General features: G+C 53.9%; 1 protein-coding gene across 1 annotated transcript in view; it reads left to right on the forward strand.

Annotated features, from left to right (window-relative positions):
• The window catches only part of ACSS1 (acyl-CoA synthetase short chain family member 1), a 42,461-nt gene that overhangs the window by 22,044 nt on the left and 5,314 nt on the right, over window positions 1-15,103 (forward strand). Inside the window, exons 4-10 of the mRNA XM_082600455.1 lie at window positions 6,371-6,546; window positions 6,923-7,075; window positions 10,073-10,220; window positions 11,294-11,431; window positions 13,352-13,444; window positions 14,328-14,440; window positions 14,645-14,771. Of these exons, the coding sequence (XP_082456581.1) occupies window positions 6,371-6,546; window positions 6,923-7,075; window positions 10,073-10,220; window positions 11,294-11,431; window positions 13,352-13,444; window positions 14,328-14,440; window positions 14,645-14,771 (948 nt within the window). The remainder of the gene's footprint in view (window positions 1-6,370; window positions 6,547-6,922; window positions 7,076-10,072; window positions 10,221-11,293; window positions 11,432-13,351; window positions 13,445-14,327; window positions 14,441-14,644; window positions 14,772-15,103) is intronic.

Below are 15,103 nucleotides of genomic sequence, written 5' to 3' on the forward strand. Positions count from 1 at the left end.
CGTGGGCAGTGGGAGGGAGGGAGGAACCTGGGTCCCCTGGCCTTCAGGGACTTAGTGTGGTGACAGACATCACTGAAAGTCACACATACAGCTGATGGACACTACCAGGGACAGCGCATGGCTGAATGAACATTTGCTCTATCAGCTGAGATCTGAGTGCGTTGGATTTAACCAGATGAAGGAAGGGAAGATTCCAGGTGGAGGGAATGGCATAGGTACCGGCTGGAGGAGGCTGTGTGGCTGCAGTGGAGGAGGGAAGAAACGTAGGGTGAGGTGAGGCTGGGGAGATATGGGGAAGATTCCACAGGTCAACAGCTGGAAGCCTTCTGTGGTGAGGAATGATGGGGTGGGCCATCTCCTGAGGCTTGGAGTCAGGTGTGGGCCTTGTGGTGTGTCTTTAAGGCCTTCTGTCTGCAGGTAGGTCAGAGCCTCCCAGGCAGGTGTGCAGAGCATATCGCCTCCTTCCTTTTTCTGGTGTCGGAGGGCTGAGTGTCTGAATGGTGGCCTCATGTCTGTGCAGCCTGACCCCTGCTCCCTTGAGATCCTAGAGGGTTCCTTGAGCTGGCTCCCCTGGGGGCTGTTGGGAATTCTTTGTGTCTCACAGAAGACTTGCCTTTGGGTAATGGACAGAGTTGGAGGGCATAGTTCTCAGACCTCTGTTGACCACTCTCTTTAGGAAAGACTGGGGAGCCTTTCTGCTCCCTTTCAACATTTCCCCTCTAATTTCAAGCGTTGGTGCTGCTACTCCTTTCTCTCTCTCTCTCAACTCTGTAGCACCTACTGTGTGCCAGGTTTTGTTCTAAGCAGTTTGTGAAGGCCATCTCTCTTCATTTTAACTTAGTCTTCATAAATATTATATGAGATAATACTCCCACTATTTCTACCCTCTCCCTTTTTCTATTACCATTGAATCATTTTAAAGTGTACAGTTCAGAGACATTAAGCACATTCACAACGTTGTGCAACCGTCATCACTATTCCAGAACTTTCCCATCATCCTAAATGGACATCTCATACCCATTAAGCAGGCATTCCTCATTTCCCCTCCATCCAGCCTCTGACAACCACTAATCTGCTTTCTCTCTCTATGATTTGCTTGTTCTGGAGGTTTTGTAAAAATGAACTCCTACAGTAGGTGGCATTCTGTGTTCTCCTTTCACTAAGCATCATGTTTTCAAGGTGCATCTATGTTGTAGTGTGTATCAGTATTTCATTTCTTTTTGTAGATGAATAATATTTCACTGTATGGATAAACCACATTTTGTTTATCCATTGATCTGTTTGTGGGTATTTTTACTTGTTTCTACTTTTTGGCTATTGTGAATAGAACTGCTATGAACGTTTATGTACAAGAATACCTGCTTTCAATTATTTGGATATATACCTAGGAATGGAATTGCTGGCACATATGGTAAATCTATGTTTAACTTACTGACAAACTGCAAAACTTTCCCAAAGGAGTTATTCTGTTTTACATTTCTACTAGCAATGTATGAGGGTTCCAATTTCTCCAAATCCTCATCAACACTTGTTATTTTCCTTAAAAAAAAAAATTATAACCATCCCAATGGGTATGAAGTGGTATTTCATTGTAGTTTTGATTTGCATTTTTCTAATGACTAATATCATTAAATATCTTTTTATGTGCTTGTCCATTTGTGTCTTCTTTGGAGAAATATCTACTTAAGTCCTTTGCCCATTTTTTAAATTGGTCGTTTGTCTTTTTTTTGTCGTTGAGTTGTGAGTTCTCTAGATATTCTGGATACTGTACCTTTATCAGATATATGATTTGCAATTATTTTATCCCATTCTGTGGGTTGTCTTTTTGCTTTCTCAGTATTGTCCTTTGAAGCACAAAAATTTTTAATTGTGATAAAGTCCAGTTCACCTGTTTCTTTTTGCTGTTTGTGTTCCTGGTGTATTATTTAAGACTCCATTGCCAGTACAACATTACAAAGATTTGCCTCTGTGTTTTCTTCTAAGAGTTTTTTATAGTTTTAGCTTTTTCATTTAGGTCTTTGATCCATTTTTAATTTTTATTTTTTTTATGGTACGCGGGCCTCTCACTGTTGTGGCCTCTCCCATTGCGGAGCACAGGCTCCGGACACGCAGGCTCAGCGGCCATGGCTCACAGGCCCAGCCGCTCCGCGGCATGTGGGACCTTCCCGGACCAGAGCACGAACCCGTGTCCCCTGCATCGGCAGGTGGACTCTCAACCACTGTGCCACCAGGGAAGCCCTTTGATCCATTTAAAAAATATATTTATGTATTTTGGTTGTGCCATGTCTTAGTAGTGGCAGGCGGGCTCCTTAGTTGCAGTTCCAGGGCTCGCCGGTGCCTTAGTTGTGGGATGTGGGCTCCTTAGCTGCAGCAGGCAGGTTCCTTAGTTGTGGCATGCAAAGTCTTAGGGCTCCTTAGTAGTTGCAGCTCCAGGGCTCCTTAGTTGCGGCATGCGGGTTTCTTAGTTGTGGCATGCGAACTCTCAGTCTCAGCATGCATATGGGATCTAGTTCCCTGACCAGGGATCAAACCCGGGCCCCCTGCATTGGGAGTGCGGAGTCTTATGCACTGCGCCACCAGGGAAGTCCCAGGTCTTTGATCCATTTTGAGTTAATTTTTGCATATGGTGTGAGGTAAGGGCCCAGCTTCATTTTGTTTGGCCTGTGCATATCCAATGATACCATTTATTGAAGAGACTATTGTTTCCTTTGTTGAATGGTCTTGAAACTCTTGTCAAAAATAACTTGACTGTATATGTGAGTGCTTATTTCTGAGTTCCCTATTCTATTACACTGATCTATATAGCTATCCTTGATTTTCGTATGCTGAACCATCCATGCATTCCAGGAATAAATCCCACTTGGTCATGATGTATAATCTTGTTAATATGCTGCTGGATACAGTTTGTTAGCATTTGTTTGAGGATTTTTGCATCAGTGTTTATAAGGGATATTGGTCCCTAGTTTTCTTTTCTTGTGATCTGTTTGTCTGGTTTTGGTATCAGGGTAAAGCTGGCCACATAGAATGAGTAAGAAAGTGCTTCCTCCTCTGCAATTTTTAGGAAGAGTTTGAGAAAGATTGATGTTAATTTGTCTTTATCTGTTTGGTAGAATTCACCAGTGAAGCCATCTGGTCTTGGAAACTAAGGCACAGAAAGGTTAAGTGACTTGCCTAAGGTCACACTGCTACTTAGTGACAGACCCAGGATTTGAACCCAGGCATTCTACCAATGCTTTTAACATTACATTAGGCTGCTCCTTTCCTCTCTTGCTGATGTGGCCACAGTTACCAAGTGTTTCTGTTAAGATTCTTTGAAACAAGCAAAAGCAATTGACTCTGGAGAATTAGTAGCTGGATGCCAGGCAATTCCCAGAACTCAGGAATTCTAAACAGCCAGGCCATGGGAAGGCAGGGGCCCGGTCAGCTCTGAGGGACTCAGTAGGGGAAAGTCCTATAACTTTTCTCTAGAGCTTTGCCATTAAGCAGCTCTTCCCCAGCACCCTACAGCCTCCATGTCCAGCTATTCAGGTGTCAGTTTCCTGGGGGCAAGACCCTGTTGGGACAAGTGTCTGTGTTCTCTTGGCCCAGTGAGGGTGGTATTTTGGTTATTTATTGCTGTGTTATAAGCTACTCCAAAAGTAAGTACTTAGAACAATATATTTTCTTATTATGTTTCATGATTCTGTGGGGCAGGAGTCAGGTGGGCATAGTGGAAATGGCTTCCCTCTGCTTTGTGATATCTGGGATATTGGCTGGATTGGTTTGAATGTTTGGGGGTGGCCAGGGGTCTCTTTCTGTTCATGTAGCCTCTTCACATGACTAACTTGGGCTTCCCCATAGCAAGGCAGCCTCAGGTAGTCAGACTTGTTACATGGTGGCTTATGTAGAGGCTTATGTAGTGGCTTATGTAGAGGAAGCAAGGAAACTGCCACTTGTCCTAAAGGCTGACCCTGGAATATGCATAGCATCATTTTGGCTATACTCCATTGGTCAAACCAGTCTGTAGCCATCCCAAATTTAAGGGGAGGGGGCCTAGACCCGACTTGTCCATGAGAAGTGGCGTGAGACCAGGTCAGAGAATTCACAGCTGTCTTTTGTCTTTTGTCTTTTGTCTTTTGTCCACCACTGGGAAGGAGAGTGTCAGTGTGGCGACCAGGTCTCACTGTGAGGAGGCAGCCACTCCGGGTAGTATGTCCTATTCTACAGCCCCGGCCCCCTGGCCTGGCCTCTGGGCTCTGGCCACTGCTCTTCCTGTATCTTCCCTCCTGGTCTAGGCTGTGTGAGGAGTGGAGAGAGGGAGGCGTGGGGAGGGCGGAGAATGGCTCTGCGAGATGCTCTGGGGGCAGAGTAGTGGCCCGAGCCGCTGTCCACGCCCAAATTCCCCAGTACCTGTGAATAGGTACCTTACCTGGCAGAAGGCCTCTGCAGATGTGATGGGACCCTAAAATGGGGGGACGCTGCTGGTCGGCCCGGTGTAACCACCGATCCTTAAAAGCAGAGAACTTTCTCTGGCTGAAGCAGAAAACATGTGGCAGAGGGGGAGGTGAGAGAGATTCAAAGTGACAAGGACTTGACCTGCCTTTGCTGGCTTTGAGGATGAAGGAGGTTGTGTGCAGGGTGTGTCGGTGGCTCTAAAAGCTGAGGACGACCCCTGACTGACAGCAAGGAAATGGGGGCCTCAGTCCTACAGCCACACGGACCTGACTTCCGCCAACACCCTGAGCAACCTGAAAGCAGATTCTCCCCAGAGCCTCCAGGTGAGATCTGCCCCCACCCGCACCGGCACCTTGATTTTGGCCGTGAGACTCTAAGCAGAGAACCCAGCTTAGAGTCTCACGGCCGAGGTCACCCAGACTATAGAACCGTGAGCTAAAAAAAAAATGGGGGTTCTGAGCCACTAAATTTGTGGTAATTGGCTATGGGAGCAATTAAAAACAAAGACAGAAGCTGAGACCTGATCAAAAGCCGGGGTGAAAGTGAATCCCCCCCAGACCAAAGCGTCTGCTGATCCTGCCTGTGCTGGTGCCCACCGCTGCCCGCCCTCGGGGACCGCAGACAGAGGGTGCTCCTCAAGCACCTCCTGGGGACTGGGCGTGTCGGGCCCGGAGTTTCCTGCCCTGGAGAACCACTCGGGCAGGGAGGCCTCGCACAGATGGGCACCGGGAGTGGGGCCTGTGTCTCGGAGGCCGAGATTCCAGCACCCAGGTTGGGCAGGGGCCACTGTTTTCTCCAGAGGGTCCTGAGCTTTCTTTGTCTCTCATCCCCTTGAGCAGGGTCCCTTTCTACCTGCTGGGCCATCTCCCTTCCTGCCCCACAGGGAGCTTCCCTGGACAGTCCCAGCTCAGGGATGTAGGCCTGGAGCGTCTCAGGTGGGCACTGTCCACCTGACTTTGTCTCCCCAAGGCGACCGATTGCCAAGGCTCGAGGAGCAAACAGTGTGTGTGGCCGGGGCCTGGTGTGCAGAGCTGATGACGCTGCCCTAGGCGCCCGAAGCAGTCCAGAGTATCTCTCTGACCCAGGCAAAGGCGTGTGCTGGCAGGGCCTCAGGTGGCCCGTGGGGCTGTGCCGCTTCTAGGGCCCTTGGGAGGAAGAGAGGCTGTGAGCATGTCTCTAGAAAGCACGTTTCAGACTGGAAAGCTGAGGGAGACTGGCGCCTCAGGTAGGGCCCCCAGGGGCCGCCCTGTGACGAGAGTTCAAGTGCAGGCAGTTCACTGGGAAGGTGGTCCTGGGAGGTGCTGCGGGCTGCAGGGAGTGAGGCCCGGGAGCTCCCACTGTGGGTGCCCAGGGCTCAGATGGCAGGGAAACCCTGGAAGGCGATGGGGCCGCGGGCGTCAGCATGAACCCCGGGGGGCTGGTTGAGGACTCCTGGGTGGGGTGATTCCTCAACACTTCTGCCTGTGGCTCCAAATCAGGCCTCGGTGCCCACGTCACAGGTCTGAGGGCTGTGCTTGGCCATCAGCATGGCAGCTGGATGGTTGTTCCAGGCTCTTTCTCAGGAGCCAGTTGTACAATAGCCCACCTCAGCCGTGATCCCTCCGGGGGCATCCGGGGGTTGGGGCATGGTGGGTGGAGGGGAGCCTGGGAAGGCCCCGGGGCAGGTGGGAGGGAGCGGGAGTCTGGCAGAGTTGAGCTTCCGGTGACTTATCTCCAGTTACACCTGCTCCTCCCAGAGCCGGGAAAAGGCTGGCCCTTCTGCTCTGAGCATAAAGATCCCAAAGCAGGTGGAACTTCACTTTTTTGTGTTGACTCTCTTGCTCAAGGATGGACTTTCTTCATTACACCCTTAGGCCTGGGGTGTGTGGCTGTCTGGGCTGTGAAGGTCGGAGTGGGGAGGAAACTGACCAGAAATACCTGCCTTTGACTCCGATAGCCAAGTGCAAGGTGGTTATCACCTTCAACCAAGGACTCCGGGGAGGGCGCGTGGTGGAGCTGAAGAAGATTGTGGACGAAGCCATAAAGCTCTGCCCAACTGTCCAGCATGTCCTCGTGGCTCACAGGACAGACAACAAGGTCCACATGGGGGATCTGGACATCCCCCTTGAGCAGGTGGGTTTATCTCCTTTTGTATAGTTTGAGGAGAAGAGGTTGTCATTGGATTAACTGAGCCTGAGTCTTGTCAGATTGTGGTTCTCAATCTGGGTCCCCCAGAGGTGCCCAGGGTTCCCCTTTGCTATTTGATGGGTTTCCATCCTGGTAGGGAAGATGGAACTCAAATCCCACAAACAGAGGGAAACATTTAACATAACAGAAATGACTGGATCCATCCTTTTATTTGGAATTAAACTAGGGCAGGCTAGAGAAGGTGAACTCTGAACACTGTCTGCCGAGTCCTGAGGCCGAGGGGGAGAGGTGTTCTCGGGGACGCCGGGTGCAGGGGCGAGGTCACTGCCCTTGACGGGCTGTCTGGTCTTCTCCCTCACAGGAAATGGCCAAGGAGGAGCCAGTGTGCGCCCCAGAGAGCATGGGCAGTGAGGACACGCTCTTCCTGCTGTACACCTCGGGGAGCACTGGGACGCCCAAGGGGCTCGTCCACACCCAGGCGGGCTACCTGCTGTACGCCGCTCTGACGCACCGGGTAGGGCGCTGCCCCGGGGGGCTCTGGGCGGGGGGCCAGGAAAGGCTGGATTGGGGCCAGAGCTCCTGCTAACGTCTTCTCCTCATGTGTTCACGAGCAGGGCTGGGAGTCCTGGCATCAGCGTGGTGGAGGGGTGGGCTTGGGGAGCTGAGCTTGTGTCCTTGTTGGAAGGGCCTGGGTCCTGGACCTGTGTCTTCTGCTGGTCTTTAGTCCATCACACGTGTGCCAAGCCCTCCCTAGGCCTGACGTGCTGGCTGGCACGGCTGCTTTCAGGTGCTGGGAGTCCAGGTGCTCTGGCCTTCCTGGACCCTTGTCCTATACAACAAGGTTGGTGTAAATATGAGTACATTATTGTTATTTGTTAAGACGCATTCTTCTACTTAAGAGATCTTTTTAATCTGATTTTAAAAGAAAGTAAAACATTTTTATGGGCCCCTAAAAGTGCTGTGGCCTCTAGGCTCTGCTTACTGGGGCCACATTTTAAAAGGAAAATTTTAAAAAAGACTTGATTTTATGAGGAGGCTTAAATTTAGTGTATGGAAATTGTATTACAGGGGACCATCCTTTAAGGATTCTAAAGCAAATGATCTGGCACAGTTTTATTATAGTAAATGCATTTAAAAATCAGCACTCATTTAAACATGGGTGGGTGGGGGGATTTTGGTTAACATGCATCCCTGGTTGCCTTGGGGAATAGCTGACGCTTCCCAGGTGGGCTGGGGTCTCAGGATATTGTCTGTGGACCAGACTCTCTCTCTGGCCAAAGGCAGAACTCAGGCCCAGGCAATGCAGGAACAGGGGAGCTGACTGGCCATGTGACCGGGAAGCCCAGGTGCATCCAGGCAGGGCTTGGATGCTGAGAGCACCTACAGTCTGGCTGGGGACCAGGGCCCCGCCCACTCAGTCACTATGGTGGGGGTGGGAGTGGGATATGCTGATTGGCCAGGCCTGGTCATCTGGAGGTGGACCTCACGGATGAGCACAGATGACGAGCGGGTCCTGGGAGGGCAAAGATGAGGCCTGAGAGTGGCAGCCACTTGCAGGCAGCACTGAAGATGCAGAAGTGAGGCAGAAAGATAGATGTGGCACAGAACCAGGCCGGGAAGATGAGGTATTATGCTTGACACAGTCCATGTTAAAGCCGCTGTCTTCTGGCCGCTGGGTGACCGTGAGCATCACAGAGCTGTTCTCGTTTGAAAGCCCCTTGCTCAGCTCTGGATGGGCGTGTTGCAAAGATTGACACGTTGTGTAAGTCAGAACACTTTGGAAAATGTAGCTACCGAGACCGAACACCAAGAAAGTCACAGAATGGGTCAACGTGTTTCCATCAATTTATAACAAAATTAGCATGAGGGGAGCTGTAAATGTGGTGAAAGAGTCTTCATTTTTTGTTTTCAAGCATTACCAGGACACTGTCTACATGAGCAAAAGAAGTGGGGATGTAAGGACGGGACCATCTTTTGAATTTCTCTTCAATACAGTGAGGGCATTTTAAAGCATTAGGAATAGAAACTTTCAGTCTTCTGTACATAAGCGTATGTCTATGAGTGTGTACGTCTGTGTGTGTGTGTGTGTGTCCGTCCGTGCACCTGCTGAAGGTATTAGGACTGTTGGTTTCTTCAGGGAAAAGGACAGTTGACTCTGCAGGGACGGTGGGGACGTGGGCAGGTTTCAGGGTGAGCAGTGGGGTCGGGGTGCCCTTTGGAGCGTGGCCGGTCCCGGGCACCTGTTCTCCTTCCAAGAACAGCAGGTAGAGAGATCGCCAGCCCCTTGAAAGATGTGGCACTGTGGGTCCTCGTATTAAAAATCCCCTCAGTTCCGGGATGCTATGGGCCTTGGGGTGTGGACGTCCTGCTTCACCGGTGCAGTGGGAGTGCAGTTTCCTTGAAAGACCCCTCTGCCTTGGGTCATGGCTCCACAGGACCCTGGCAGACTCGAGACCACTGTGCTGTCTGGAAACTCCTGGGGGACCTCAATGTGTGTCTGTGGCAGCAAGAGACTGGGCCACTCGCCCAAAGGTTAAAAAACATCTTTATTGCAAAACAGAACACAGATATAGAAAACCACCGAAATCAAATGTGTGGCTTAATGAATTATTGTTGGACAAACTCACGTCAGTCAAAAACTGGGACATTGCCAGCCTCACACAGAAGCCCCTTCATGGCCCATAGTGTCCCTGCCCTTTCTAGTTTTGTCACCCAAATGTGCATCCCTAGGTACTGTAGCTTACTCTTGCCCACTGACTGTTCTGGGTAAGCCTTTTAAGCCAAGTTTAGCCAATGGGTTTTCCTCCATCCCTTCATTTCCTTGAACGTTGTTGGTCGTAGCGCCTGGCTGTGTGTCTCTCTGTCCTCAGCGTCTCCTGCAAAAGGGCAAGTGGACCCGCAGACAGGGTCAGGTTCAGGTTTGACTTTTTGGCAAGAATAAGGAGATGCCCGTTTCTCTCAGACTCTTAGAAGCTGATGATGCTTGGTGCGTTTCTTCGCCTTTTTGGCTTTTGTTTTTTTGCAGTTTTAAAAGGATTTAAAAAACTATGGTGTAAAAAACCAAAAAAGCTATGGTGTAACTTAAGGCAGAAAGGTGCCCTTATTTTAGACATAGGACTGGATGGAGTTTTACCTGTGGGTACACGTGTGGCCAGCACCTGTATCAGGACATGGGCGTCTCCAGCTCCTTCAGGCCCTGACATCCGCCTGCTCCCCCAAAACCCCCATCCCCGCCTGCCTCAGGACTAGTACTAGGCGACCTCCAGCGTATGGGTGGGCTTTGTGCTGGGGCTCAAAGAGTGTCCCCTCTGAAGTCCGGCTTCTTTTGCTGTCATCTGCGGGCCTGGAGCAACTGTCACCAGTGTCCCCTCTCATCACTGCTGTGGCTGCTCCGCCCTCACTCCTGCCCTCGGGGGCCATAGGAGCAGCTGTGCCTCGGTGACAGAACACGCCCTGTGACGTGTGGGAACGGGTGACAGGCTCCTGACAGCCCCTCCTCCTGTTTCTGCAGTTTGTGTTTGACTACCGGCCAGGTGACGTCTTTGGCTGCGTGGCTGACATTGGCTGGATTACGGGACACAGCTATGTGGTGTACGGGCCTCTCTGCAATGGAGCGACCAGCGTCCTTTTTGAGAGCACCCCGGTTTACCCCGACGCTGGTGCGGACTGCAGCAGGGGCAGGAGGAAGGAGGAGAGGTTGGGGGCTGCAGGCTGCGGGGTGGAGGCTTTGCTTGGGTCGGGCTTGTGGGTTCTTGTGACAAAGCTGCTGGGCGGCAGGGCCCGGGCCAGGTCTGCAGTGGGATCACACGCGCAATGGGAGGGGGTCCAGTCGCTGGAGCCTTCGAGAGACCACTTACCCTAGTGTCCCCCTAACCTCTGCGGCCACCTGACCGGATCCTGCCCTTCCTCAAAGCCGAGGCCAGTGGCCAGCCTCCCCGGGTGCCCTGCTGCCTGTGCCTTCAGGCCACTCAGGCCGAGCTCGTGGTGTGTGGCCTGGAGCCGCCACCATGGAGAGGGATCCCTTTGAGGACCCACATCTTGCTCCCCTGGCATCTTCCTCCCTTGCGGCACAGCGCCTTCAAGTATTTGTTCAAACGTGACCGAAGGTTGGCGGCTCTGCCGAGGCTCTTGCCCAGGCTCTTGCCCAGGCTCTTGCCCAGGCGGTCCACAGCGCTGACGGTTTGGTGCCTGGAACTTTGGTCCCCTGCCCCCAGGTCCTCTCCAGCCTCCCGCAGGGGCCAGATGTGCCCCTGGAAGATGTGCAGGGGGCCCGGCTAGGAATGAGAGCCGAGTCTCAGGTGGCCTCAACCTCTCGTGTGCAGAGTGGTGGCGGCGAGTTGGGGGGTTGATGGGGCGCATGCGTCCTGGGCGCCGCTGCTGCTCCGGGGGAAGCACGGGTCGCCACTAGAGACCAGTTAAATGTGCCTGAATGCGGGTTCTGCATTGGTGCTACTTCACGGTAATATCCCTTTGACCCAATTCCTCGCTGTGTCCCATGGGTCAGGACATGGGCTGTCAGCATGTGGGTCAGCACCCAGGGCCAGGCGGAGGCTCCAGCCTCCGACGCGGGGAGCCCAGGAGGTGGCCCCATGGGGAGCCCCTCCCGTCCCGGAGGTGGATGCAGAGTGCGTTTCGTGGACACCGTGGGTGTCTGCACACGTCTGGCACCCGGTAACGTGGGCCGCCTCTAAGTGAGGCTCATGGAGGTGACGTGACCCGGGGCCTCTCGTAGGTCGGTACTGGGAGATGGTGCAGAGGTTGAAGATCAATCAGTTCTATGGCGCCCCGACGGCCTTCCGGCTGCTGCTGAAATTCGAGGATTCCTGGGTGAAGAAGTATGACCGCTCCTCCCTGCGGACCCTGGGCTCAGGTGAGCGGCTGCAGGATCCTCCCTGCGGGCCCTGGGCTCAGGTGAGCGGCTGCAGGATCCTCCCTGCGGGCCCTGGGCTCAGGTGAGTGGCTGCAGGCGGCACGTGTGTGCCAGAGCCAGCGCAGGTCTCTGGATGGCTTCAGCACAAAGGCTGTGTCTGCGCTGAGTTCACGTGATGCGGCTGCAGCCAGTAGAAAGCAGATGTCCCACGTGGAAGCCCCTTCTGGGAGCCCACAGCTGTTACGGGTCTGGGGCTCAGCACTGTGATGTTGTCTGTGCTCTGTCTTCATTATGAAAACTCACCACCGTTGGCAGGTCAGGCCCAAGCCCCTTCCCTAGTGGCTGCCCAGGATCTCACCCCCTGCTGCTCCCAGCGCTGTCATCAGTGCCATTCTGCCCTGGGTGCGTGTTTCCAGGCAGGGAGGGAGTTGTGAGATCAAAGGTTATCTCCACTCGCAATCAGGATAGATGTCGCCAAGTCATGTGAGAGCGTTTTGGAAAGCTGACCCGGGTTACCCTGAGTTGAGGTGGTCCTGGGAGGTGGAAGGCGCCAGGCTGTTCTCCTGCAGGGGATTCGGTTACCAAGGAAGCAGGACGCAGGTGACAAGGCAGATGCTCAGAGTGTTCTGCTGCGCGTCCCCCAGGCCAGGGGTGGGCTCCTATGGGCCTCACTCCATAAGGGCTGTGACCAGAGCCACTCTCTGGTCGGACCAGGCAGCAGCGAGCGTGCAGGGACCCCCTACTCCCCCCAGGGAGTCCTCACCAGCTGGCTGGGCTCTGTGTAGCTTGGGGGCACCCCTGCTGCATTACCAACTCCAACAGCAGAGCCCTGCGGGGGTTTCCTGAGACCAGGGTATTGTCGAGGAAAATAACCAGTAACCGATCTATAACAAGAGTAGAAGAGAACTTCATTCAAACCAAGCTGAGGGCTATAAGCTCTAAGGGAGCTGCTCCAGAGAAGCATGTTTTTCAGCAGTTTTATGTCTTATCAGGACAAAGAACATCAAACAAGTCAGGGATACATTCCTTCAGGGTTTCAGAAAAGCAGATCAGCACGTACACAGAGAGTCAGTATAGCCTTGGCTCTGGGAAGGGAGTCTTATCATCAAAGGAGTCCCAGCACTGGCATCCCAGGGAGGCATTTACCTCTATCTTCAGACATTCTTTACTTCCGGACAGCCTGCCCTTTTCTTTAATGATCAACGCAGATGTGCAGTGTATGTTTGACAGGCCACAGACAGGCTGTTCCAGTTAGCATAAGGTCTGAGTTAAATGGTGTGAGCCAGAATGACTTCCCCTCACCTCGACGTGTGGACGTGTTTCTTCCATCAGGACCAGTGAGCTGTGCTGGCAGGTGGGTGAATAGCACGGCGGCTCCTGCACCTGGGCCAATTCATGCCTTGGCCGGTGGTGGTCCCTCACGAACGTGGCATGATTCATTTCGCCGTTCTCCTCTCCACGGACAGTTTTTAGCTCTTGGCCATGGGAACATCCTCGTCCGTGTCTGCTTCTGGGGGTGGGTGCCTGGAGCGACCTCCTCCAGTCACAGGACGAGTGTGTCTGGCTTTAGTGGGTTCCGTCACCAGCAGGCATCCAAAGCAGTTGCCACGGGCGTGTGCACTTCTAAGCGGGAAGAGAAGCACTCGAAGCGCTCTCCAAACTGCGCTCCTGCAGTGTGCGTGGGGTTGTTTCCTCCACACTCTTACCAACTTCTTGGTTTTTGACCCTCTGATGGTGAAAATATCTCATTGTCATTTGTGTTCTTCCATAGCCAGAAACCTGATGATCTCACTGCTTTTTCAAGTCTCCTTTTGTGTCTTTTGGGAAAATTATAGAGCTGTTTTCGTCGTGAAATCAGCTCCTTTTGGTTTCAGCCTTTCTGAGGTCTCTTAACATCTTCTCTCTCTCGTGTGGTTGCAGTGGGAGAGCCGATCAACCACGAGGCCTGGGAGTGGCTGCACAGGGTGGTGGGGGACAGCCGGTGCACGCTGGTGGACACCTGGTGGCAGACAGGTGAGCACGTCCCCGGGGGAGGGGCAGGGAGCTCGGAGCGTCAGCTCAACGGGCGCCTGGCGTGTGGGGAGAGGAGGCTCGGGGCAGCAGCTGCCGCTCTGCAGCTGTGAGACATGGGTGCGAAGGCTCCCCTGAGCCTCGGTTTCCTCGTCTGAAAGGTGGGGCCCGGGAGGGGGCGGAGGGGCGACACAGGGCCCTGCGAAGGTTCCCTTCCTCGGCGGCCCGCCTCCTGAACCCAGTACGGCCCAGTGATGGGTCCTGCTGTTTAGGCGACCTTGAGTCTAGATTTGGATCTAGAGGGAAAGGAGTTTTTTCTGTGCCACTGTGTTTTGATTTGCCCCCCTCCTCTGGGGTGTCTGACTTATCAGGATTTTGGGGGCAAGAGACCACCATTGACATAATAAACGTGGCTGAGGTCTCCTCCTTCAAGAAGCCAGAAAGTGAGACGTTCCCAGTGGTGCGGGCCTCGTGGTTCAGGAAGGCCCCGGATGTTCCCTACAGCAGAGTCTTGGGGGGACCCTTGCCATGCAGGCTGATGGAGGCTGGAGCCAGAGAAATGCCTGTGGGCAGGACCCGTGGGCGTCCTTCCCTCTGCCCTCCTTTCCGCCGTCCCCACAACACGGGATGGGGGCCGTGGCTCCTGGGGCTGAACCTGGCCTCTAGCCCGCTCTCATTTCCACGGTGGAGGGGACTGGCACCCAAGTCTGGTTTCTCCTCAGAGGTCCTTCTGTCACTGGGGGCTGTTTCCTTGCCCCGGATGGGCAGGCCTACCCCCCTCCCACTCTGGAGAGCAGCCGTGTGTGTGGACCCTGTGTCCATACGGTGTGGATACACGTGTCAGTAGCCCCAGGCCCACTGGTGTTTCTTCCTGTCCTCCCCGCAGAAACGGGGGGCATCTGCATCTCGCCGCGGCCCTCGGAGGAGGAGGCAGAAATCCTGCCCTGCATGGCGATGAGGCCCTTGTTTGGCATCGTCCCTGTTCTCATGGATGAGAAGGTGAGTCTCCCCGTCCACGTGCCCCGCCCCCCTGGCCTCGGCTGCCCTCCCCCGTCGCGCGGCACCCACCGCAGGGTCTCCTCTCGAGGAGAAAGCTCTGAGCAGCTCCCTCTGGGGCACTTGTCCTGTTCCTGCGTCAGGCCCGGCAGTTCGGAGAACGCGAGATGGTCACTCCATCTGTCTCCCTATCTCCCGGGTCTGCAGGGAAATGTCCTGGAGGGTGGAGATGTGTCCGGGGCTCTGTGCCTGTCCCAGGCCTGGCCAGGCATGGCCCGGACCATCTTCGGAGATCACCAGCGATTCATGGACGCCTACTTCGAGGCCTACCCGGGTGAGCCTTTCCTGCCGCCGCTGGACTCGGTCTCAGAACTGTTTCCGAGGGGCTGGGGGTTGCGTGAATGCTCCCTCCTTTCCTTACCCCTGAGCTAGGAGCGGTCCAGCTTGGGGTTCTCCCAGGGGCTCAGGCCACGGGCTCCCAGGAGAAGAGCAGGACGCCACCTTGGCGACAATCGCGGTGGCTCCAGGCCTCCCTCCGGCCTCCGTGTCGTTGTCTTCCCGGCTTGTGTCATGTCGTTGGGTGGGAGTTCACGTACACGTGTGCCCCTGCGAACCGATGCTCTGCAGTCGCAAGCATGCCAGCGACACTCACTTTTGGGGAAGCTC

Source organism: Mesoplodon mirus, assembly GCF_964341445.2.
Source record: "Mesoplodon mirus genome assembly, chromosome: 15".
Classification (NCBI taxonomy): Eukaryota; Metazoa; Chordata; class Mammalia; order Artiodactyla; family Ziphiidae; genus Mesoplodon; species Mesoplodon mirus.